Raw genomic sequence first — 25,649 nt, 5'->3', positions numbered from 1 at the left:
TCAGCAGTTGAGCAGTGTGTTTGTGTTTGTGAGTCCTGACCTGATAAGCGTGGTCCAGCAGGAGCGTCCGTCCAGGCAGCGCAGGTAGCAGCTGATGGTCGTTTTCTTGAACTGTTTCACGTCTTCCAGCTCTTCTTCTCTCATGTCAGCTCGATGTGCCACAAACAGCTGCATCAAGTTGAACAGTTCCTCAACCGCCTGCACACACACACACACACACACAAACACACACACACGTGCCAGATTACTTCTCGAGCACTGCCGAGGTGCCCTTGGGCAAGGCACCAGCTCAGGGGTCGCCTTCAGTGGGGGCAGCCGCCGCACTCTAAAATCTCAGGTCACACCACAGGTCCCGTTTGTGCACGTGTGTGATTCAGGCCTGTGTGTGTGAGAAGCATGTCTCTACAATAACAGTGAACCAGAATCATTCCCTCTAAGGGATTAATAAAGTGTATAAAAATAAAAAAAAGTATCTTACTGACAATGTTTAAGTATTTTTATTTACGTTTGATCAGAGACTTGGCAGTTTAATTTGTACTTCACCTCACTGAGACTCTCTTAAGTCTTTTTTAAATGTGTAACCTCTCTTTTATGTTTGTTCTATAATCCATTTAGTTAAAGAGGTCCGTAAAATATCAGAAGCTTGTCCAGATTTGTTTTCCGAGATAAAGATAGATATCTGTACACACACAGCATTCAGCGTGTTTAGTTTGGGCCTCCTAACAGTGCAACGTCTGCATGCTCACCCCGGGATACTGGCTAGCGTGCGGCGTCAGGTTCTTGAAGGCCCACTGGATGTTCTGGTGCGAGGCGAGCTGTCGGGTGAAGGCTGGCGACTGTTCGCAGCACATGCGCAGGATGCCGTAGTACGCGGGCAGCATGCCGCGGTTGAACAGCACCACCTCCTGGTCGTCGTGGTCGGCCAGGATGTAGTTGAAGGCGATGTTCTTGGTCACCACAGGGTTCTGCACCACCAGGCGGACGTTCTCTGGACAGTCCACGCACATGTTGTACCAGAAGGAAAGCAAAGCCTGCTTGTTGTGGTTGGTGGCGATGGCGGGCTCTGACAGTTTAGGCTGAAGAGAGATGGAGAGGAGAATACTGTTAACATGAGTGGAGAAGAGAAGAGCTGCATGGATCACACTTACAGTGGCTCCTCTGTGTTTTTGGAATTTTGCACTTGGGAGGAAAAACAGTCCTTGAAGGAATAATGACAACTGTTTGAACCTTTAAACCAACGTGTTGGTGTTTGAATCTCTCCGGGAGTCAGCCGCTCAGGCAGACAGTACAAAAGACACTTTTTATCTGTATCAAACATCCCGTGTTTGCTTCAACTTTACCTGACTGAACTTCTATGAACCTAAATAAAATCTTGATCCTTGTTTATGAACAGGTTTATTAAATAATAACAATGTGATATTTAAGCGTCATTAAACTAAATACTCTCTAAAAATGTAATCAGTTTGTTCTCCTCGTACCTGGAAGAGGTTCCACAGGTCCATAAAGTATCCGGAGAACATGAGTTTCTCGGTCTTGGAGATGAGACAGTAGGTCATGAAGCTGAAGTACTGAACCAGCTTGGTGGTGCCGTGAACGCTGGCGTCCACATAGAGCTTGGCGCGTCCCAGCAGCCCCAGCAGCAGGTTGTAGACCTGGTGGAGGACCACAGTGGTGTCGGGGGACAGTGGCAGCTCTCGGGTCGGCAGGTGGAGGGAGCGCGTGGAGCGAAACATCTGACGGAAAGAGTTGCTGGGGATGAGGGAGACGAGGAGATACGCCGCCGCTTCAAAGTGAAAGAGAGAGGATGTCAGCAACAGGGCGCTCACTGAGACTGCTGTGAAAGAGTCACAACCTTTTCTGCTTCTAATACACTTAGTGTGAACAGCTTTTCACTGTTTAACAGTTAGGATCATTTTGATATTCAGGTAATTTTTTGAGTCATGATAAATATGATTCTTTATTGTTTAAAGATCCCATTTTTCTGGTTTTAGAGTTTATTTATTTATCATTCAGAAAAACAGTAACAATTGGAAAACATCGGATTTCTTTATCACTTTAATGAACCATATAAAATACAGACAGGCCTGTTTAAACACGTGTGTTGTTTATATTACAAACAGGCCCATAATTATATTCATCTAAGCTCTTAACTCCTGAGAGTACGTTGGTGTCACTGCTGCAGGCGACGTAGTAGAAAATGAATGTTAAATCAAAACTCTTACAGGTGCGAACACGGGGGTAGTTGTGGGCCAGCAGGAAGCGCTCCACCCAATTCTCCATGTTCTGCAGCACCCAGCTGTGAGCCAGTTTGTTCCTGGGCGTCTGAACAGCCAGCCAGTCCAAACACTGAGACGGGTTGTACTCGATCACCTGAAGGAACAATAGCACAGTGCATAAAGACATAAAGACGCACACGAGGAGACTCAGAGCTGATTCTTTTTGACAGAGAACAAGTCACATGATTTGATCTTTTCAAAATCAGATTGGAGCCACCGTTGTGTGCATCAGGAGTCGGACACAGACAACATTAGGTGTATTATGTGAACAGTCACAAATTCGGATCGGAGATGTCATGAGTGTTGAAAATGTTGGCACATTCTTTAGACTTTTTATGTTCAGGAGGCCACATGAAATGTTTTTGACCAGACGTGCGTCAAAAAAGCAGCATGATTTGACTTTAACGCTGAGAGAAACTCCTCAAGAAAAGAATGAGTAACAATGTTCTTCATCTAAATGTACAATGGACATTAACAGCTATTTCCTGAGAAAAACACGGCCGTTACAAAAGGACATTGAGTGTTTTACCTCCCAGATCCTCTGGAGGATGTAGGAGGCGAAGGAGGGCATCCCTGGTGGTCCACCCGCAAACTCCATCAGCATAGTCAGCAGTTTGAAGAAAGGATTAGCAGCCTGACGGAGAGAGAGGAAAACATTAAAGCTGTTGATGAGAGCGTATTCTACACAAACTCATCTCGTATCTTCATGATGATCTCTAAGTAACTGTCATCACAATTATTAGAACAAGTTTTACACTTAGTGTTGAGTGATTTTGATTTCAAGAGGAAGTAAAGAATAAAGTAAAATAATCAAAAATGAGACGTGCTAATTCATCAGCTGCTGCTGCTGCTGGTGTTTTTGCGGCTCACCTCAGGAGTTAGCTTCGCGATGGAAGTGAAGAGCATGGACACAATCTGTAACAGAGAGAAAATGTGAATATAATTCTTGCTGCCAAAATAATGTTATTTGAGCGTTTGTGTTAAACCCACATGTTCGGCCAGCCGGTTGTTATAGCGACAGAGGCTGAAGATGAGGTTGCATGTCTGCCTGATGTTGATGCCGTCTCGGATGTGCTGGAAGAGGAAGGGGAAGCCTTTGCCTCCGGTCAGTGCCGCCATGTCGCTCTGAGACAGGGTTAGATGTCTGGAGAGCAAAAAGAAAGCAAGATGAACCCCGATCCTTCAAACTTATCCAACAAACAATGAAATATATATTCATTGAACTGGTGTCCTGTAGTCATACCTCTCAGACCGAGATTGCTCCACCAGCAGAGCAATAAGGGCGATCATCTTTTCAAGAGCTGCAGGACGATACTTCTCCTCCGCCAGAGACAAGATGTCCTCTTCCTCATCCTCCTCCTCTCCTTCCTCCTCTGACAGAACCTCCACCTGAGGCTGAGGGGGGACAGTCGTCATTGACTCTTTTTAACAATCACATTACCTTCATGTTATCTATAAGTGTCACTGACAACAAGAGGCGAGCAGGTTAAACTATCCGATTGAACAAACTCACAGCTCACAATCATTATTTTTGTTTCTTCATTTTCATGTTAACTTACATTCTCAGGACCTTTGGTTCCCATGTAGAAATGCACCATGATGGAAATAGCTTGTAGTGATAATAAGAACTGACTCTGCAGACACAAAACAGAACAAACAATCACAGCTTTATAAAATTCAAGAAAGAGAGATGCAGTCGATCATTAACTGAAAACAAAAGAATAAAGTCAAGAAAAAACTTCATGGGACTGAAAATGTTTTGGCCACTTCTTCAAGACTTTTTGAGATTTGGAAAGCTTCAGAAGAGGAGTGGGGAAAAAAAAAAAAACAAGTTTCAAGTGTAAAGACAAAAACCAGAACTGATGAATGATTTCAGACAGACCTCCTCCTCTCCCATCTTGGCAAACTCGTAGAGGAAGGCGAAATACTCAGTCAGGTGTTTACTGTGAGGTTTGACTCCGTGCTCCATGATGGACAAGAGGGTCTTTACAAAGCGAGTGACGCAGGATCTGCTGCCGATGTCCTCCACCGGACTGTCCATGTCATCAGAGCTGAAACCCGGAAGAGAAAAATAATACTTCAATAAAAACTGCACATGACGCTCTGAATCTGAGGCCTCTCACTTAGAATTTGATCCAGTCCGACACATTTTAACATTTCAATCTTAAAGGCGTTTGTTAATCTGTCTACTCTGCATGAAGTCTGTGCGTGTGTGCGCGCGTGTGCGTGTGCGTGTGTGTGTGTGTGTGTGATGTGGAGCCATAAATCTTTCTCAGAGGTCACACCAAGAGAGACACTGAGCGACACACAGCTCCTTTTTGGATCTCCGTTGCCATCAAATATTACAGACACAGCACAACAGTGTTTGCGCTGCACTTCTGTCATGGCACGGTTAAAGAAGAAAGCCATTTATTATTGAGTTTAAGGGGTCATTGTACATACCCAATGTGAGACAAGTGTAAAACAACAAATGTTTCACAAACATGCAGAGCCACAAACATCTGACTGACAATGTTGCTGTTTTGAGGCAACTTTTTAAGACGACTGAAAAGAGGAAGTCTGAAAATGTCTTCTATAAGAAACTAACCTGAAATCTAATTACAAAGTTGCTTTTCAAGGTCTATAAACAATAAAAGAAAGTTGTCATTAAACATGGTTTCACATACCCGTCCTCCATGCCGGGCTGCAGGTAGAGGTGAGCATGAACTGGACGAAGCCTCTGGATGACATGAATACACAACCTCTGGAACATCTGCAAAACAGAGGCCGGACTGAGTGTGTGTTCAGTTTTTACACAACATGACACAATTTAAAAAAGGAACTTTAAACACCTTCACTTTTGCCTCTAAACTTATTTTTGTTCAGTTAGATTTTTTTGCCTAATTCGCTTTGTTTGGATCCCGACTTGGACATTAAAATACTTTCATTAGTTCCTGCCAATTTATAACAGAATCTGAGAAACTAATCCATTTCAGAAATACTTCATTAAATGTTGTAACAGAGGAGAAACTGACTGTATTATAATCCAAATGTCAATCACATGACATTTAAAAGTTCTCTTTTCTGTCACTGAACAACAATCTCAGTCGATGGTCTTGTTGCTTTTAGTAATATATGTAAAAGCTGTTCTTTAGAGGATTGTGCAGCGATAGGAGATTATTCAAAGGCAGCCAACTGAAGTCAGACTGGTAATTACTTTTTACCTTTAGAGCAGGAAAAAATGGAAATAGTGCTCAGTTTTCAAATTAAGTGAAGTCTTTCAAAAATACATTTAATGTTAAAACACAGATGAAAGGAAGAAAACAGAGAATTGAAACAGTAAAAAAAAAGGGAACATCAATGCACTGATTTTAAATCACAGAATGATAAATCACTCACCTGTCGGACAATCTGATTTGGACACTTTATGAGGATCTGCATCGGCCACCAGTTGTCATCAGCCATCCGATCCAAAAACCACTGAAACCGAGCACATATGTAAAACCGAGTTTATTTGACAGCAGCCCATTTTAACAAACACTTTAAACAATGCTGTGAGAGAAGTGTGAGAGCTTTGGTCTAACCTCACAGGCCGCCTGGCTGTTATTGAATTGTTTGGTGAGAAGTTCGATCCATTGCAGCATGGTGGGCTGGAAGAGATGCACACATACACACACAGTCAGTTTGTACACTAATGCAAACTTAAAGAAGTTACAACCATTTAGTGTTCTGAGTTTACCTTCTCCTTTGAATGAATGAAAGTCTCAAGAACAAACGATGTGCTGAGCTGCAAACAAAACAAAGTATACAGTAAAGATGTACCGGTACATTTGATTCAGTTCATAACTCCTCCCTTTATCTCTAATTCTATGAAACCTGGTTTAAACTCAAACACTTTTTTTTAAAATATCATAGCCATGTTTAGTTCTCAGATTCAAATCTAAAGGTTAAGTATAAAGTTATCCTATCATTAAGGTTTAAAAATGGTTCACATTTCTCACCTTGGCGGTCATAAGGGAGACGGCTTTAGGGTCTGGTAGTGTGCTGGGGATACTGCTGCAGAGCTGCCACATGAAACTTCAAAACAGGAATAAAAAATTAGAATCTAAATAATCAAGAGTAATTCTCCAGAAATATCTAAGAGGCTGTTTTTTTATAGTAGGCACCCCCTCCCCCATGTTGGGTGCCAGGGTGCACACAGAAACTTGGGGAAAAAATGGATAAAATGAAATGATATAAAATGCAACTCATAATATAGAAGAATCATGAAACATAAATAAGTTTAGCGGCCTTTTGTTTTCTATGACAATCTTTCACATAATAAAACACAAAACGTCACTTCAGCCAATCAGAATCAAGCAGCAAAATTTACAGGGACGGGTTCTCGAGCACAAAATTACAAGGGGTGCTTCTTGTGGCAAAGTGTAAACCCATGTTTAATGGACAGAGTCAATACTTACCCAAAGTAAGTGTGTTCAAATATATTCTTATCCTGGAGGAACTGCATGTTGTCGTGCCAAATCCACTGAAAGAGTCAGGAGTAAAAGTTAAAGAGTTCAAAGTGAAATCAAATATGTTTTTTTTTTTACTTATTCAACTTGTAACGAGTAGATCTCCAGTACCTCCAATAGATCAGGAGAGACGTCAAAATTAAAATCCTTCCCGTTCTCCTCCTCCAGCTCCACCCGCTTATAGAAGAGCATGTAGGCACTGTGTGTCTGCAAGTACAGGCAAACACTTTAACATTAACCTTCTGAAACACATACTGTAAGCTGCGATGAAATATATGCAATCATCCTCACCTTCTCAAAAGAAAAATCCATAAACTTGTCGGTCACAGAGTCATAGGTTTTGGTCTAAAAGAGAAACTGATGTCAGTAAAGTCCAAAGTGAAAATGAACTCCTGTTTTTTGTGTTCACACTGCAGCTCATACCGTCATTTCTCCACCGAAGCACTCAGAGGCCAGCTGTGCTGAGTCAAAGGGCTTCACCTCTGCGTCATTGAACAGGTACCTGCAAGAAATGTTCGGTTTAATGTATGTTTACAGAAAGGATGTCTACAGCTATCAATGTCTTCTGCAGATGAACAACTAAGACTTTCACAGACACAAACTTTTACTAAGCACACTCAAATAGTCAAAATCTCCACTGCATGCGACGTTGCAGCCGCTGGATTTGAACCACTTTTTAAAACATTATTTCCTCTCCAACAGGCTTCTCTCCTCACCACTTATTGTTCTTGTAGGCGTGAGGGTTGATGATGTCTCTGATAAAGCTGTAGTAATGGCCGCCGTCTGCTGTGCCTGTGTGAACTGTGACACCGATCAGGTCATACTCGTAGCTCTCTGTGTCTTTTGCCTCGCCATCTTCCCGAAAACCTGCGGCACAGAAACTTGTTTGAATGAACTGTTGGTTTTCCCCATCAGCTGGAAAAAAAAAACCCAGAGTAGGAACCGTTCGTCCTCCTTGGTCATTATTCAGTGTGTAGAGATGTGTGGACGAACCCTCTTTGCGCTCCCCTTTGCCCATAAGGAAGTCCTCAGTGTAAGGCGTCATGTCAAGCCGCAGAGGGAAGGAGAAGTGGGTGTTGACCTTCTCCTTCATCATGGTCACCATGTTGAAGGTGTATCTCATGGTATTAAAGCTCAGGATCCGGGGCAGCTTTTTGAAACACGCTCTGTGGGAGAGAGACAAAGAGTTAGACAAGAGGGAGATTAAAGGATACTTCACACAGGATTAAAAATAACCACTGAAGATATTTAGATGACGTCTTCTTTTTGTATTTTGCTTCTTCATAAGGTAGGAAGGAGTCTTCAAATATTCAGACCTTTTCTCTGCACGGACTTTCTTGCCACACTGGGAACAGGTGTACATGTTGTCACCTTCCAGAGTGTCCTTTATCGTCACCTCATCCAGAGATTCCTGAAGGAAAACAACAGGACGGAGATGGAAATACGTTCAGATATTTATTACTTTTACATTATTACTTAATGCATACATTTTTTTTCCAATGATTAGACTTCTGGAAGTATTCAGAACTTTTACGGTAGTGAAAACAAAAACAATAATATAAGTAAAAGTTCTCATTCAAATCAAACTGAAGCTAAAATGTGTGCTTGTTAATGTACAGTTAAAGGCCTTTTTCCCCTCAAAAGATTTTCAGACTATTATTTTCAACAAGATCATGACACTGAACAGTAAAATCACGAGAGCCCCTCAGCAGTATTTAGAGAACAACAGAAGGTCTAAAGATAAGGACACCTCACAGACAGTCCCTTACTTCAGCACGCAGGTTCAGCTCTCAACTTCTCAAAACATCAGACTTATTAACATCTGAGCTCGTCTGGGTGCTTCAGCAAACAAAGATTTTTACTCAGCCTCTCTTTCTGCTGTCATTGGACTGAAGCTTTTAAACTAATTCATTTCCTAACGTAAACTAATTCATTTCCTAACGTTGGTGTGTTTTGAAAGCAGTGATTTTCTAAGTATATTATATATATATATCTTGGAGAACCAGCTCTCATTTCTGCTGTATGATTAAAGAATTTTCCGGCTGCTCCTGGAGAAAAAAACTTTATGAAGCTGAACCTATAAACACAAACATCTGCAGTGAATACATTTAAAAGGAGATTTGTTTTTGCACTGGACAGGAAGGATGAAAACACATCCTGTATATTTAAAGAAGCAGCAGGACAAATGTAAGGAGGCAAGTTGAATCTTTGTTTTGAAGCATTCACACCTTCTATAAAGTAGAATTACTCTGATAAACGTATTAGTCACATTCCACCACTGGCTGAGGAAGTGTTTGGTTTACTCACATAGATGTTCTTCATGTCTGCCACCTGACACCTGACGGTGTAAAACTCCTCTGCAGTCTGACTGACGTGGTCACAGTCCTGCAGGACAAACACAAACAGTTCAGTTAACCACTGCGTCAGCCATGCACACCAGTAAGCAAGTGAATAAAGTACAGGAACGTTTAATGTTCTTTCTTAAAACACAAACTGATTGTTTTAAACTCACCAGAGAGACCACATTGTTGGTGATGACGCCGCCAAACAGAGTCTTCACAGTGTTTTTCTGTTCAATCAAATACTGAGTCAATTATTTGTTTTATGACCATTTCAAATCAAACTAAAAATGTTTTGTTCATAAATCATGCTGCTAAATGTTTAACTCTCTCATTTCCACCTAATAGGACGGTTCACTGGAACAACATGTGGAATTCAGACAAACAAGCAATACAAACGCATTCAATGAACCTGTAACAGATATGTAAGTTCTATTCAGTCTTGTTGTTGTGACTTTTGTAAAGTTGTGTGTGCTCACCAGCTCCTGGGACATCTCTTCTATCTTGGTGATGAGGTCGGTGAAGAACTCGGTCATGTCTTTCTGCTCGCCGGTGTTCAGAGGCTGTTTGTCCATGGTGTAGGTTTTACAGAAGGGCCGGGGGTTGTAGGCTTTCCTCTCGCTCTCCTGAAAACACCGAGAGAATCAACGGTGAAGCTAGTGCGTGTGGGTCAAGGCTTTTTTTTTTTGTTTGATCTGATTCTGTGCTTTAACATACTTATTTTTAAAAAAGTCAACTTTTAAAAGAGTATTAAGAGAAAAATCATTAAAAGTTCTAGTTTTGAAACTTTGTTTCCAGAGTATTTTGGAGGCGGCTTTTTTCTGCTCTTTGTTGAATCAAACCCAAATGAAAAGTAAAGGCTGACTTCAAACATAGTTGTAGGATTTGAAGTGAAGAATTCACCATGAGATATGTGAACATCTTCTGCAGCTCCAGAAGAGTGGTTTTGTGTTTGATGTCCTCAGCATACTGTAACATTAACAGACGCACACAGCATGAGAATAACAACTTAGAAGATAAGTTAGGTCTGAAGTCTTGTGTCTGTGTGTTTGGCTCTGACCTTGGCAGTGAAGACGGCCTGGCGAGCCTCGGGGATCATGTAGAGCTGCTGGATTGTGGAGGCCAGGTAACAGGTGGCTCCAAGGTTAGTCAGACCAACGAAGCGACACTCGGCCCGGACGTCATCATGAGGCCAGTAGTCCCATTTGTACGGGGCGTGAGAGGCTGGGGGAAAAATATCAGAAGGAACTTTTAACTTTCTTTATATTTATTTTTCTGCTTTTTGACGTCTTTACTTTAGAGGCAGGACAGTGAGTCAGAAACGGGAGAGAAAGAGCGAGGAACAACATGCTGGAAAGGAGCCACATTACTATTTATTATGACAGTGTGCAGCTGCCCTCTTTGCCAAGTCACCCCTTTAAAAAAAGATCTCGATCTGAATGGGTTAATCACCTGGTTAAATAAAGGTTAAAAAAAAAAGAAAGTCAAATTTGAACCGAGCCGCTCTTGAGGACTTAAACCTCTGTGTGTGGGGCGCGTGTCAACTGCTCAGCTATCGGTCCCTGAGTTTTTGTGCATCTAATAAACCAGCTGGCATGTTTACCTTGTTGTATTTGCTTTTAATTACATCGATAATTCTGGCTTCAATTCCTCCTTAGTTAAATATGAAGAAAGTCGATAGAAAAATTAAAAACACATTTTTAAAATATTAAATAATACTTACCGTATATATTGTTTTGATATTTTTCTCTTTCATTTCCTGTTTTAGTTTGTTTGAATTAAATATATGTATACTGTATATATTTCATATGTAGCCTTAGTTGTTTTTCTCCTGTACAGGCTGTCCCAGTGTGTCTTGCATTAATCCCACCAGAGGGACAATGTTCTCCAGAAACACTGCATTTATTATAGCACAGCTCAAATTGAGTCAGATCATCGTCCCTGAGGACTTCTGACACAGAGTGTAGCTTGCAGAAGAGTTATCTACAACTCAATCTCACTGAAAATCAAACCCCACTTGTTGTACTTTCAGCTTTCTAACATGGAACTACAACATCTGGAAGCCTTAAATATGATTCGCGGTCTTTCTGCTACTTTTGTGGTTTTAATGACACCGACTGGCTTTAATAGCTAAATACATGCTTACATTTATCTTCAGAAATCATCTTGTGACTTTAATCATTGCCAACAAAAACAGGATTTCAAACATCATCTATGATCTTCAGGGGTTTGGATCCTGTTCATTCATGATCTATGGTCGAATGGTTGTGTTATGATATACGACAACATTTTTCACATTCTTACCAAACTTGTTCAATATGAAAAGAAGGTAATTATTATATGTGGTATGGTAATTATTTTAAAGAACAAACAATGACTGTGTGGGAAAGCTCACCCTGCATGTGCTGTGACATGACCCAGTTGTGGAGCAGACGGTAGTTTTCCACGGAGCCCTTCACCGTCTCCACCAGCAGGTCGTAAGCGGCGGCCCGGGCAGCGTGGGACTTGCATTTGGGCTGAGCGCGGTCAGCCAGGCTGGGCAGGAGGAAGAGGAGGTTGTGGACATCGCGCAGGAACTCCTGACCCTCACGGGAGAACTTAAAAGGGGGCTTGTGTTTGAGGACGCTGGTGGCGAGACGCAGGAGGCCCGTCAACCCGTCGTCTTCGATCATCCCGTCCTGCTGGTCCAGAATCTCGCGGCTGCAGAGAGAGGAACCCGTGCGTAATGTCATGAAGAGCAGATCACAAAGCTTTAGAAAACACGACGACCAATGCTTTCGATTCAACACATCAACTTAGAGTCAACACGGTTTGAACAGGGACAAAACACAAAGTGTGTCTGAACCCAGACTACATTTTGGTGACTCTCCAGTCCAGATTCCAGCTTGCCAAAGCTCACACTCGTCATGAACAATATGGTTTGTATTCAGGGTATAAATTACGGTAAATGAAAGACGTATTAAAGAATTGGGCTACCGTTTATACTGCTTGAATTTCCCTCTGGATCAATAAAGTATCTATCTATCTATCTATCTATCTATCTATCTATCTATCTATCTATCTATCTATCTATCTATCTATCTATCTATCTATCTAGTGTCATCATAAAGGACATAAGCTCTTACTATTGACTTGCATAACCAAATTTAAGTAATAAAGACAATTCTCCTGCCATCACTACTGTTTATTTTGTTCCAATCTCTGGCAGAGATTCTCATTGAGTCAAATGAGTTGAATGGAAAGAAAGAAAATCTCAAAACGCCGCAGTAAATCGAAAAGAAAGAAAGATGGTCTCTTCCGTGCTCGGAGGATTACCAGAATGCAGCAGAATTAAATGATTTAGTCTGCTGGTGTACAGATGATTACACTACCTGGAATAAGACCTGCTTTAAAATCCCTCTTTAATCCATATGAGGAGAAATAACCGCTGAGACCACACACTCAGATAAGTAGCTGAACAGTTCCTCTAAAGATTTGGATCAAGGAGTAGAAAAAAAAGATCAAACAAGGGAAAAATACTGTTTTTCTTTTAAATAAATTAGGAAGTAAAGAAATTTAAGACATGTTCTTTTTTCACGGTACTTTTTTTTTTACATCCTGTAAATGTGTGACTGTTTTCTTTAAAAAATAAAAAACACTCTGCCTATCTTCTTACTAAAGAATGTGGGATTTAAAACAGTATTTAGTCTTTGACTGCTTCTGACCTCCTGATACAGTCGGCGAGGTGTCGTGCGAGAGCGTCCAGGTCCAGCAGGGTGGTCTGTATCGAGCCGGCCAGCGACAGAGAGGGAGAGACCTTCTGTGAGTTCAAACAGACCAATGCTAGCAACAGCTCAACAACACATCACAGCAACACAAACAACCGGTCAATAGAGTAACTCAAGATCAATGTGATAATCAATGCTGCGGTCTGAAGTTCTCACCTGGCTGGCGTCTTTAACATGGATGTTGTCGATGAGTTTACAAAGCAGCCAGAAATATTCTTTACAGCCCGTCCTCAACAGAGGCTCCTCTTCATAATCCTCCACCTGAAAAAAGCCCCAAAACAACGTTACAACAAAGACACACATTATGCATTCAGCAGTATCCTTGTAAATAGTAGTGAATTATTTGCATCAGTCACAGACTCTTATTCTGAAAAGGTGAAGACAATATAAAAAGTAAAAAAAGAGCTTTTTCTCACGTTTTCTTACACACAATTTAAATGTTTGGTTCATCAACAGTGAAATTAATTATGATAAGAAAGTCTCTAGTTCTGTTAAATGTTTTATCAGAAAGTAGAGGCCTTCAACACATTTGTTTGACCTCATCAGTAAACCGTTTTTATGTGAAACATAACTTTTATAAAACATCCAACATGTTCAAAGCTTGTTCCAGTCTCTCCTGCATTTCTCCCGTCAAAGGGGAAACGTTTAGAAACAAACTGGTTTATTGTGGCAAAGCTCAAATTGAGTCAGATCATCATCCCTGAGGACTTCTGACACAGAGTGTAGCTTGCAGTTGACTTTGGTATCTGTGTGTGTCTGTGTGTATATTGTTGAATAGGGCTCAGTTTTAGAGTGTGTGAGTGTAGGAAACCCACTCGGAGCGGTTTGAGGGCCTGAGCGTCTGGCAGGAACTTTAGAAGTGTGGAGGCAGCAAGCAGCAGGAAGGATCTGTTGATGGACTCTCCGCCCTCCAGACCCGACAGAGAGAGTTTGTAGAGGCCGTTACACGCCTCGTGTCTCACCGCCGGCTGAAAATAAACAATGTCCAAAATGTCAGTTAAAGAAACCAATAAAAAAAAAACATTATGTTGACTTCTATATATTATACCACACTTCTGAAGTCTGTTTTGTTTTTCCAAGTTGTTTTCTAATACCATGGGGGGAAAAACATCAAGGTCAACTTTATGTTCTTCATTAATGTGATACGAGCTATCAGTTAGCTTAGCTTAAGGACAAGGAGGAAAGTCTGGCTTACACATCTAATAAAAACAGTTTATTTGGCAGTAAATAAATATGACTAGGAAGTGGGAGGTACACCGGTTTCACTAGTCTAAGGCAAATCTGGTTTATGTTTAAATTGCACATGGTCCCTTACTGATAAAGTTTAATTGAATTGAAATCAATAATGACACGTTTTGCCATGACATGAATTTCGCAATACTGTCATTATCAAATTGTACACATGCTGGGAATTGTTTGGAGCGGCTCACCTCGGGCACCAGCAGAGTGAGTTTCTTCAGCCAGTCATGAAGGTGATCACTGTCAGCCAGACTGGACTTCACAGCGGAGGAGCAGTGAGCCCAGCTCACCAGCAACCACATGGAGTAATGAGTCACTACGGGGAAAAAAACCCATCACATTAATATCCCTGCCAGACATCAGGTCGGTTATTTTTCATGAACTCGGCAAGGTTGTTTTTGTACCGAGTGGTCATTAATGATCTTATAATGAAGCTCACCTTCATGGCGAGACCTGTGGTCTGACTGAGCCTTGAGGACTCTGTTCAACGACAAGAAACATGCTCAAGTTCAATGTGTAAAGTCAAAAATGTGATTGTTATCTCGTCAACATAGTAACAAAGTGAAACAGCTGTGGCGGCAAATCTTTTGAAAATAAAACATTCTTTAGCAATGCCTTGCTACAGAGAGGGGGGAGATTTAATGCGTTTTCACTTTTTTTTTTTTTTACTCGACTTTTTTTAACGTCACCTGTGTGCAAGGTTGTCATATGTGTAGGCCACGTTGATCAGACGTTGGATGAGGTTGGTTCCTTGTACTAGACTGAGGAACACCTGAAAAAAACAACAGATCAGCAAATAATCGAACCACCAGAGTGACAGAAACACCCGCTGACTTCACAACATCTACCTCAGTGAGTCGTGGGATGTGCAGGCCTTTCCCATGCTCCACGGTGGACTTGCGGGATTTCCCCGGCCACGCCCTTTTCCTTTGACTGTCAGCGAGGCCGGACCAAGAGAAGATGTCGTGGTAGGCGAGGTCCAGGTCTGCAGGATCCACCGCAAACTGACAGATTAACTTCAGTAGGCAGGCCAGGCAGTCGAGCAGCCACTGCAGAGGAGACAGAGAAAAACCTTTAACTAAAACCGCAAGTAGTGATGAAGGGCCCGAAGCAATCCGTGCATATCGGGGTGGGTTGCGACTGCAAGAGTGCGACCGCGGCACGTGGCCAAGCAGCAGGCCTTACAGTTTATTTTGTGTTAAAGTCAAAGTTTGACGGTACGCCGTGGCCACGCCCTGTTATGTGGCATTGCACAACGGGAGATCTTCAACTTGTCTAGAACACACTGACATTGAGTTTGGGGTGATCTGATGATCAAGGTCTGGGTTAAGTATGTTCAAAATCGTCATGACTTTTCATTCACGTTCAAGCCGTCAAAAATGGCTGCAAAGAGACGGACCGAAAAAGAAAATAAAAAAAAATAAGGGATGCAATAGGGTACTTCGCACTGGTCAGTGCTTCGGGGTCCTAATAAGTGAGACTTTAAAACCTGAATATTTATTAGACCCCAAAAAACCTTTGAACAATAATCACTCTACAAAGGATCTTTCCCCTTTTAGGAAAACTTTCCCTTTAAAAGTTCCAAGAGAACCAAATCAGTCGTACCACAGTCCAGGACTCCTGATCTTTGGGCTCCAGGATGCCCGAGTTAAAAATCTCTAGGAGCAGCTGCAGACCTCCAGAAGAAACAAACTGGAGGGGAGAGAGAGAAAAACCATGACTGTAACCGAAGCTTCTTCTTGCTTTATTTACATAAGAGGTTTATTGTCATCCCACAGCACGTGGTACATGGAACATAAACAGGATAGCAATTAGATACTTTGAATTTAGCATTTCAAAATGTTTATTGTATACATGTTTTGGTTCAGACAGTGGAGGTCAGTGCCACAGACAGTCTGATGTTTAGGTGTTGTACCTTGCAGCTCCAGGTGTTTTTGCTGTTTTCGATCTGATCCTCACTGGAGTCATCTGAGTCTGGGTACAAATCACTGTAACTTCCCTGTAAAACAAACACAGACAAACAGAGTTACAGTGTGAAAAGAGCAACAAGCATATCCATCAAATGTCCATGCATTGTAGTTGGGTGCTTGTTGGGTGCCCTAGCTGGCTTATTATCATATACCAGACATTTATAATCAACTAATATTGAATATAAGTGAGGATCAGTGGAAGTCATGGATTTCCATAAAGGCTTCTATATGAGCGGTTGTTGGGCACACAGGTTTGTGTGTTTTTGAGTCTTATTGTTCTTCATGTACAGCTAATTACAGCGGCGTACAAAAAAAAAAAATCTGTTGTTTTGTTTTTTGGTTGAGTTCAAAGTAACAAAATGGAAGTTAGGACATTCTGCATGTATTTCCCATTATACACAAACCTCCTAAACAATGGAGAAAAACAAAGTTTACATCGTATGTGATCAAGGATTTAGTAGATTGTGTTTTTCTCACAGTGGACTCCCGATGGATGCGTCGGTTTGGTTTGCCCAGTGCCTCGATGATCTCCAGAGCGTACAGCAGCTTGTGTGGACTTTTAATCCTCAGCAGCTCCTTCCAGCACAGACCCTCCCCATTCTGTCAGGTGACACACAAACAAGTTTGATATGTGGCCGTACATCCATACATGTCCCTTCTTTAGATTAGGTTTAGTCTGTGTTTCATTTATCTGTCCATCTTACTCTGAAACATTTGAACTATGAACTTTTTCTCATTACTTCGTTTTCGTTGAGTATGAAAAGTACATGCTTTAAGCTTTTGTGTTTTAAGGATAGGACTGTGGATAGATCAGACATTTGGGGAACAATGGAGACGACAAGCAGCAAGGGGCTGAGAGACACCCAAAGCTGCCGAGTCGTGGACTGAACTCTGTACATGAGGAACTTGCTGTAATTAAATTAATTTATCATTTAACCACGGAGCTCAACATTCTGACACCATCATTCGCTCTTCAGCTTGTTTTACCAGACAATAATTGAAGATATTAGTTTAGTTTGAGGACTGACCGCGTCGTCCGAGATGTTCTGGAAAGCTTGAAGCATCTTAGGACATGTAGGCAGCAGCATCAGCAGCTCCCAAACTCTCCGAGACAGATTCTCTGCGTGAAGGTGAAGCTCCTCACACCGCACACTCTGCAGAGATAAACACATGAAATATTATTCTGCTACTTGAGAAATGTGAAAGGTAAACTTCCACCCATTGTAAGTCAGGCTGCCCGAATTATGGCTCGATGTGCAAAAACAAAAGTCTGCATACTTAATGGAGTCAAGACTTTGTGCAACACTGAAGTTTCATTTTTAAAGAAAGTTATTTTTTCTTTCAATCAGAATCCTAAGATTAAAATCGTCTCTGTCCTGATCCTCTTCAGCACATCATTATTAGATACAGTTCCAAGTACAACAATCCACGGTAGCTCGAATCACTCAGTTTACTCCCTCAGTCACACACCTCCGGGTTGTCGTGGACCATCTCAGCGTTTGGCCTGGGAGGTTTGAAGCATGCAAGCATCTCGAGCAGCTCGAACAGCGTGGTGAGGTGTGGCTCCTGGAGGAGCAGCAGCATGGGGATGTGCTCCTTCTGAGGAGGAGGCAGACAGGAGGCCGGCAGCTGGATACCCTCTCCCTTCCTCTCCCTCCGAGGAGCGCCGAGAGACACAAACACCATCTGGGATCAAAGGGACAAACATGAGGAATTGATGAGTCCCCTGTGTTTTATATTTCGACTGAGAGAGCAACAGGAAACTTTTCACGCTTCCAAGAGGAGGACTCCAGATCACAGAGAAAACTTTCTGCATTCTGATTATTTTGTCAGCAAGGAAAAGGGCTGCAACCTACCAATGATTTAATGAAAATGCACTGAATCAAAGGTCTAAAGCGATAACTACGATGAGTTTTTTTTAATCAAGATGCTTTGTTTGAATCAAAAACACATTTTACATTGCCATCTTTAAAGCCACCAGATGCAACTGACAAAACAAGTCATTTAACCTAAAAAAAAAAAAAAAAACAGGAGTTTGTTATCTACTGATGCTGATCACTTGATTGCTTTGATTGTGTGACTTTAGTAATAAACAAGGTCCAACATATTGAGCCAGACCAATCAATACTCTGGAGAGATAAGAGGAAAAAAACAGGTCATCACCTGCATGTCTTTGAAGCCCAGCTCATGCAGAGTCTTCTCGTCGTAGTCTGTGGTCAGCTCATGGCCTGAAGAGATCATCCTGACTGGACCCATCAGACCACCTGCAGGAGACGAGACAAGACCTCAAACACAAGCGCACAGACACTTTTGACACAGCAGCAAGAAAAACAAACACAGAACTTCTTTTTTTTTTTTTCTTTCTTTCTTTTTATAAGCATGTTTAGAAGTCAGGAGTATCAAAAGGAGAATTTGTGGGAGCTGACCTGGGAAGTCGCCCTGCTGCCGACCACTCTGACCGAACTCCTGCAGCTGAGCCTGCTGGTTCATCTGCTCCTTCTGCAGGTTCTCGTACCAGTGGGTCACCTCAGCCCGCAGGTCTGCCACCTGGTCACTGGGATACATCTCGATAGTCATCTGCAAAAACACACATGGTTCGCTTTAAATCATAATTGAGTGATGTACGATAAGAAATTAAAAATATCTTGTTTAAACACAGTTTGTTTTCTGACACAAAGACCTTGCAGCCTTACTTTGACTGCTGTTTTGAGACGCGATATTCACGACCCTGTGGTGTTTCGCCTTTAATCTGAACGTTGCAGAGGCTTAATTGGGCATGAAGTGATCGCCTCTCTAAACCGACTTTAGAGGTAGATAACAGGACAGAGAGACGCAGAGACAGAGAAGGAGCGCAGTGCTGAGCGTTTGTCTGACTGTTTGTATGTGGAGCTCCGGCTGTGGTTCTGCTACACGTAAACGCAATGTGAGTTAACAGACTGGGACTCTAATATTGCTCAATCATGATGAATATACAAAGAAATAATGGCAACTGAGCTTAGTGTAAATGCATTGCAAAAACACAGTCTGAAAAGGGCTTGTGTTTCCTTGTCGTAGATTTCATCCATGTTTTTGAAACGCGAAAGCAACTGGCTGTAACATGTTCAAACCCTTAAAGACAAGATAAGATGGGGCAGCAGTAGCTCAGTCCGGGGGGAACTTGGGTTTGGAGCCGAAGGGTTGCCAGTTCAAGTCCCAATGCGGATGCATGCATTACTTGACTCCATTAATGCATGTCCCCAGGCATGCATTGATGGAGTCAAGCAATGCATGTGTGATTCAGGCCCGTTTGTGAAGCACGTATCGAACATAACAGAGAGTTAACCACAATTTCCCCCTCAGGGATTAATAATAATAATAATAAAAAAAAGAGAATGCATTATTGATCTCACAAACTGAGAAATGTACAACAAACAAGTGCGTAAAATGTTTAATTAATTTGTTTTATTAATCACCAAGATCTTTGCAGTGTTTCAGTGACTTCATTTTATGACAGAATTCATTGTTCCTAAGCCGAGTCAGGCAGTCTGTTACATCAATCGTTTATGTGTCACCTTGTCAGGCAGTCCGGCAGGCTGACATACAATCCTGAGCGGCAGAGACTGTTTGTCACTCAGGGCCTTCAGATGGCTGCTGATCCCCTTCCCCTCTATCTGCCACTGACGCAGGTGGTAAGCAAACCTGACAGAGAGGGAATTGATATATAATTTATCTGCGTTTATTAAAGAGACGGTGCATTTACGTTTTGCAAGCATTGCGGGATGGTGTTTACCTCCTTCGAAAGGCCTCCAGGTGAGTTTTGAGCATGAGCAGGCCCCTCTCGATGCTGGTCAGGCTGGAGTGAGAGTCCTTCTCCAGGTTTGCTGAAGCCATGAGCAGACTCTCCATACACTTCCTGATGAACTCCTGCTCCTTTTCCAGTCCCGTCTTCCCAGCTGGGTGTGTCAACATACGCACAAAAGAGACACACAAAACACTTAAAGCGATGGTGACGTTGGTGCACTAAAATATGCTTTCTTTAAGGAGCAAAGCAATCCATGTTCAAGTCTTATAACATGTCAAACAAAAATCACCCACAGTCAACAACTTTAAAATGGTAACACACATGGTTAAACTCTAATATGAAAGTCACTATATTCTCATTATAGTTTGCAAACCGAGTGCGTTTCCTGACATTCAACTCACCGTTGATGTAGTAGGAGTTGATGTACTGGATGGCAGCTCGGCTGATGTCAGCAGACTGAGCTCTCAGAGCAATCCCCCACAGCTGGTCCATCCCGCACAGCTGCAGACACACACACACAATAAACACACACACACATATGAGCTAATTGTATTTCTACTCTAAAATATTGGCGATAAAGGTGAGTACTTTAAAGCTGTACATGATCACTTGTTTGTTTTTTGTTAAACAAAAGAACACCAACATTCACTAGGCCAGTAACAGTGTTTCTATTGTGAACTGTGAGTTGGGGAAAAAGAAGTTGTGTTGCTACCCGAAGTCGGCTACAAACCACCATCACTTTGCAAACTGTTCACTTCCCTGTTTCTCACACTTCCCCTGTCGGCTTGGAAAAAACTCTAACCGTTGTATATATAACTAGGATGGAGTAATAAGTTCCATTTCGACGTTCAGCTGTGAACCCACTATGCTGAGGAAATCCTTCAACATCTAAGATCGTTATATTGCAAACCGCTATTTAAAAACTTGAAAAAAAAATAATAATTTGGAAAGAATCTCGTGACCCCCACTTTGGGAACCACAATAATACACTACAACTTGTAGAAACTCTGAAGACTAGTTCTAAATACAACATCGAAAAATTGCAACTTGAACTACTGTCCGTTCAAATAAATTAGAGAAACTAGAAATATAGGCCGATGTGACTTTATGTTGCTTATTGTTGAAACAAACCTGTACCGAACCGTGACCCCAAATATACTCAATAAAAACACCCAAAAAGACATGCACATTCCTTAGAGGGGGCTAGATCCAAAAATCACAAATAGGAAGAAACATTGAAGAATTCTTGAATCCTTAGTGTTTTTATTCGTGTCTAATTGTGTATGCATATATGTCTTGTAAATGTATTTATGGGCGGTTGTTTACCTCACAGCTGGAGGCGTTGTCCAGGGCGCTGGTGGCGAGACGAGCCAGGTTACACAAGTGCTGGAAGAGGTTCAGACCGGTCATGCTGATGGTCTCTGGTTTCAGCTGGGGCATCTGGAGTGACAAACGCACAATTGAAACACAAATGTCCCATTTCCTCTTCATTGTACATCAACACATGCTGGGCTAGCATGTGGCGGGCTAAACAACCACATTTATATTATTTGGAAAAAAGTTGGATGTAGACATAAACCAGATTTAGGTAATTATATGTTTTAATTAGAAATATCCCTCATAGAAATCTTCTTGCATTACTGAGTTTTGAGGTTCTGATGCTACCTAAAAAAAACAAAGAAGTAAAGCACAGGGTAGATAATTTCCTACCCTGTGCTTTTTATGTTTTTGGTTGAAATTGTTTTTATGTCCTGACAGTAATTAAGATCTTGTGTGCTCTGACAAAGCAACAAAGAACATCTGTCATCTGTAGCAGCTTCAAGCCGGTAAAAACTTCCACCAATGTCTGATGACAGTTCGCCTCTCTGCCCCATGCATGGACGAGCCCACACTCAAAGCATGAGCTGAAATCTGCTTCTAGACCGATGGCACTAGTGCATTTAAGTAAGGGGTGTGGCTTTTAAGGGAGCACAGACGGGAAGGGGTGAATACAGAGAACAGACTGGATACTCCTTTCAAAATGTTTGTTGTTGAAATGTTTTTGAAAATGACCAGCCCTGCCTTTAAAAACTGTCGATATACCAGAAACTCAAAGTGGAGAGAAATCACTGCAACTGAACCTAGTTGACCCAGTGGAACTTTTCTACCAGCTGCTTTTTATTGTCGTGTGTGTTCGTGCTTCATCCACCTTCTCCAGAAACAGGTGTTTGTAGGTCTCCATGCCCATAGCATGCTGGTCCTTACTGCGGACCTGATTGAGGAACCAGTGCAGCGCATCGTCGTAGCACTCTGAGTCCTCCACCAGGCAGTGCCACAGAATGTCCACCTGCTCCAGACTCAGTCCTGAGAAACACAAACACACACAGTTACAAGCAGGCAAATGGATTCCACTCCATCTGTGATGAATAAACACATGTGTACGTCTCATTTCCTGCATGCCTTTAGTCTGCTTCACTACCTTAGCTGTTCTAAACGTTGGGTTATAAGGGATAAAACCACTAAATTAAGATTGCTTTGGAAGATTTCAATTTTGGATGTACCAGTACTTTATATATCTTTTTTAGTATTTAAGTTTTCCAAAATTCTTTAAAATCAAATAATCTGGGAAGAAAATAGTTTTCTTAAAACTGAGCTCATCAACTCTAAATTTTGACTTATCGAAACCAGAGAAGACAAAGACAAAAGAGCTGAGGGGTAAAAGGGGACAGAGAAAAGAGAGGGAGCAGAATAAAAATAACCAGAAGAACCAGAAAAAGATACAAAATAATAATAAGAAGGCATAGAAGAAGAAAGAAAACAAGACACCAAGAGAATGAAAGAAGGAGGACTGAGGAGAATTAAAGATGCGAGATAGATTAAAAGCAGAAGAAGCGGTGGAAGGTGAAGAAGATGGCGATGAAGAAAAAAAAAGAAAAAAGAATAAGACAGAAGCAAAGAACACAGAAAAAGAAGATGCAGTAAAATGACTAATGGAAAAAAAAGATCACTAAATGTTTAAAAAAAAGGAGAGGTTGGCAATGAGAAGTTTGCCAACTGTTAGAAAACTTAGAATAAATCGACGTATTGTGCACGACTGGGTTTAAACAGGAACAGTCGAGGACATTTGTTGTTAGCTTTGTAAACAGCTTGAAAACGAATGCTAATTTTTAAGAAGAGAAAAATGAATGTGTTTTGCAGTTAACCCTTAGTGTTGTAAGGAAATGTAAGTTGAAGATATCTTAATATTAAAAAGGACATCACATCCTTCTAAACAGTTTTTAACTACTAAAGATTATTCGGAGGAATTTATTCAGGCTAATTGGCCATGCACAAACACTCACATGTTCTATCATATGCTGCTGCCTTTCTGCAGTACATATTTAATGAACTGAGGCTTTAATCTGTTGAACAGAACATTTTACTTCTAGACAAAATGTTAATGATTGCCCTGGGTGATCTAACTATCTGAGGAAATACTCGTGTAAAAGTGGGTTCGATTTTCCCCTCTTTGGTGTTTTGTCACTAAGACAACAGGGGCATTGTTGAATGGAGCTGCTGGGGTTACATAATATGCTCTATTTTAGCGTCATTTCCCCCCAAGGACTCAGAATCCTAACACTCATTCACAGTTCATTTCCACGCGGTTGTTAAATATTCTTCATTACTGCTGGAAATGTCACATCAAACAGCTGCAGACCAGACTCTGAACGGTTCAGCCAATGAATCAAAGCTCACATCCAGTCTGAGATGCTGCCAAAACAAACTAAATCCAAGAGAAACAAACTATCTTCAGACACATTTTTGGAAAGTATTTTGCTTCCCACATAATTCATTATGACAGGAAACTGACAAAGATGTGAAATGTGCATGTAAGAGTTGTTGACAGAAAATGATAAAATCATAAATCAAGAATAGGAATTTTTACAGACTAAAACCTGTCATCTTCATTTACTGGTTGACTTCGGGGGTTTTTCAGAGAAAAAGAAATGCTATTAAAAGCGATTTCATTTGGATGGGCGTAAACACTGTTGAAAATGTGAGTGCATTGACCTGATTCACCACCCATATGTCCAGACAGATTGAGGGTGAGGTTTGGCTGATGGCATCTTTTTTTAAAACAGCATAAATATAAACAGATTCAAAAACGGATCAGTTACAAACAAGCCGTCATTCTATTTTATCTGTGCATTCAAGAATCTAGGCTTTACAGAAGTCTTCTTTTTCAGCCATACACGTTGCTCTCTGAGTCAAATAGGAGAATGTGAATGTGGGTCTCACTGAAGTGGTCTGGAGATCCCAGCGTGGAGAAGACGCAGGTGAGAAACTGCAGACGGACCTGAACCTCCGCGCTGTGGCTGTACCTGCAACAACACAGCCGACAAAGACAAAGTCACACACTAACAGATGAAGGTCTGTGCAAGGATGACTGTGTTTCACAGTTCAAACATGAAATCAACATAACAAAGAACAAGGCATTTTAACAAGGTCTGTATCCAACATATTTCAATTACAAAACTGGCTGCTTAACACAACTTGTGTTTCCTTTTTTCAAGAGTTTAAGGACACATTCAATTTCTCTCTGAGCCTTTATCGGCTCACGGTCGACCTGAGAGTTCCACATTCACTCGAGTTTCACAAAAGACACTGGCCGTCCACTGAATGTTAAAACATTTTTTAAGCTGGCTTCTTTTAATTTTTCGAGCCTTGTAAGAACTTTATAAACATCACATTATCTGAATGAAGGATATTCATCACATGAACAGCAAAGGTTGGTAACAGCATTATGTGTGACTGTTATTCAGCTTTCTGACTTTAGTAACCATGTTTGTTTGTCGTTTAAGGAGAGAAGACGACTGGGAATATCATATTATTAAATAATATCTAATTTTTAAATGAAATCTGGAGTCTTGAAGTGCAATGTTGAAAAAGGGAACCAACTTTTAGTGTAAAAAGGTTAGATATGTTACGTTCCACGTCGTCATTAAACACAAAAACCTTTGAAAAGCACTTTTTAATGAGAGGTATCAGGTTGTGACTGAGTCAAAAAATAAGGATGACACACTTACAGTGCAAACTTGTGCCGCTGTTCACACACCTCCTGGATGTAGTGCTGCAGGTTGTCGAAGAACAGCTTCATCATGTGCAGCTCCTTCTCCGCCCACCTGGCAGAGCAAACGTGTTTGTTAAATCACACTTTAGAGCCTTTAAACACCTGAAGACATCATGAAGGGTTGTATATGCAAAGAATATAATACATATAAGAGTTTTATGACAATGATCTCATTGTAACGCTAAGACTGCAAGTGTTAAATTTCTTCATCGGACACTTAAACTAGAAAATGGGACTTACATTGTGATCCAGTGGGTGTCGTAGCTGGAGCCAAACTGCTGAAAAGTGCCAAATAGCTTAGGTAGGAGACGCAAGGAAACCACGACAGACCTGAGGGCCGAAGAAAAGAAGAGTTTCTGAACATTAAATTGCTGACTAAGTTGTTATTTGCTGACAGGTTGTAAAAGAAGCTTTCCAGTTTAGAGTTCTGTTCATCTTGGAGGTTTTTCATTCAACAGTTTGTTTTGCAGTAGTAAAAAATCCATTGTAACTCAGCTCGCCCTCACCTGTGATGAGCTAAGTTGTCCAAGCAGCCCTCGATGAAGCGCATCCGGATCTGTCTGTCCGTGAACCAACAGACGAGCGAACACAGCAGCTTCTCGGCTTCATTAATCAGACCCTCAGACAGGTGGATCTAAAAACACAGAAAGCGTCAAACTTCGATCACACAGATGACTTTAAGGCAGTTGGCAACAAAG

At 41.4% G+C, this 25,649-nt stretch overlaps 1 protein-coding gene across 2 annotated transcripts in view; it reads right to left on the bottom strand.

Annotated features, from left to right (window-relative positions):
- The window catches only part of usp34 (ubiquitin specific peptidase 34), a 56,905-nt gene that overhangs the window by 8,431 nt on the left and 22,825 nt on the right, over positions 1-25,649 (bottom strand). The window contains exons 17-67 of one of the 2 annotated variants that reach the window (XM_079337995.1): positions 25,458-25,585; positions 25,192-25,281; positions 24,908-25,003; positions 24,120-24,202; positions 22,051-22,205; positions 21,189-21,302; positions 20,264-20,363; positions 19,851-20,013; positions 19,633-19,759; positions 18,508-18,658; positions 18,245-18,345; positions 17,552-17,767; positions 17,110-17,235; positions 16,559-16,681; positions 16,027-16,110; positions 15,717-15,803; positions 14,960-15,160; positions 14,801-14,883; positions 14,551-14,591; positions 14,303-14,427; positions 13,688-13,840; positions 13,029-13,133; positions 12,810-12,865; positions 11,501-11,805; positions 10,166-10,329; positions 10,009-10,074; positions 9,585-9,731; positions 9,279-9,335; positions 9,074-9,151; positions 8,083-8,177; positions 7,760-7,932; positions 7,483-7,633; positions 7,190-7,268; positions 7,058-7,111; positions 6,878-6,973; positions 6,716-6,780; positions 6,257-6,332; positions 5,995-6,042; positions 5,840-5,905; positions 5,655-5,735; positions 4,943-5,028; positions 4,159-4,327; positions 3,836-3,910; positions 3,520-3,671; positions 3,267-3,420; positions 3,147-3,191; positions 2,806-2,910; positions 2,223-2,370; positions 1,479-1,783; positions 747-1,076; positions 41-198 (exon numbers count right to left, since the gene is read on the bottom strand). In XM_079337995.1, the coding sequence (XP_079194121.1) occupies positions 41-198; positions 747-1,076; positions 1,479-1,783; positions 2,223-2,370; positions 2,806-2,910; positions 3,147-3,191; positions 3,267-3,420; positions 3,520-3,671; positions 3,836-3,910; positions 4,159-4,327; positions 4,943-5,028; positions 5,655-5,735; positions 5,840-5,905; positions 5,995-6,042; positions 6,257-6,332; positions 6,716-6,780; positions 6,878-6,973; positions 7,058-7,111; positions 7,190-7,268; positions 7,483-7,633; positions 7,760-7,932; positions 8,083-8,177; positions 9,074-9,151; positions 9,279-9,335; positions 9,585-9,731; positions 10,009-10,074; positions 10,166-10,329; positions 11,501-11,805; positions 12,810-12,865; positions 13,029-13,133; positions 13,688-13,840; positions 14,303-14,427; positions 14,551-14,591; positions 14,801-14,883; positions 14,960-15,160; positions 15,717-15,803; positions 16,027-16,110; positions 16,559-16,681; positions 17,110-17,235; positions 17,552-17,767; positions 18,245-18,345; positions 18,508-18,658; positions 19,633-19,759; positions 19,851-20,013; positions 20,264-20,363; positions 21,189-21,302; positions 22,051-22,205; positions 24,120-24,202; positions 24,908-25,003; positions 25,192-25,281; positions 25,458-25,585 (6,236 nt within the window). Of the gene's footprint in view, positions 1-40; positions 199-746; positions 1,077-1,478; positions 1,784-2,222; positions 2,371-2,805; positions 2,911-3,146; positions 3,192-3,266; positions 3,421-3,519; positions 3,672-3,835; positions 3,911-4,158; positions 4,328-4,942; positions 5,029-5,654; positions 5,736-5,839; positions 5,906-5,994; positions 6,043-6,256; positions 6,333-6,715; positions 6,781-6,877; positions 6,974-7,057; positions 7,112-7,189; positions 7,269-7,482; positions 7,634-7,759; positions 7,933-8,082; positions 8,178-9,073; positions 9,152-9,278; positions 9,336-9,584; positions 9,732-10,008; positions 10,075-10,165; positions 10,330-11,500; positions 11,806-12,809; positions 12,905-13,028; positions 13,134-13,687; positions 13,841-14,302; positions 14,428-14,550; positions 14,592-14,800; positions 14,884-14,959; positions 15,161-15,716; positions 15,804-16,026; positions 16,111-16,558; positions 16,682-17,109; positions 17,236-17,551; positions 17,768-18,244; positions 18,346-18,507; positions 18,659-19,632; positions 19,760-19,850; positions 20,014-20,263; positions 20,364-21,188; positions 21,303-22,050; positions 22,206-24,119; positions 24,203-24,907; positions 25,004-25,191; positions 25,282-25,457; positions 25,586-25,649 lie in introns of both variants that reach the window. The other variant, XM_079337994.1, reaches the window with a different exon arrangement.

Source organism: Symphodus melops, assembly GCF_947650265.1.
Source record: "Symphodus melops genome assembly, chromosome: 2".
Lineage (NCBI taxonomy): Eukaryota > Metazoa > Chordata > Actinopteri > Labriformes > Labridae > Symphodus > Symphodus melops.
This window is presented reverse-complemented; position numbering and strand designations above follow the sequence as displayed.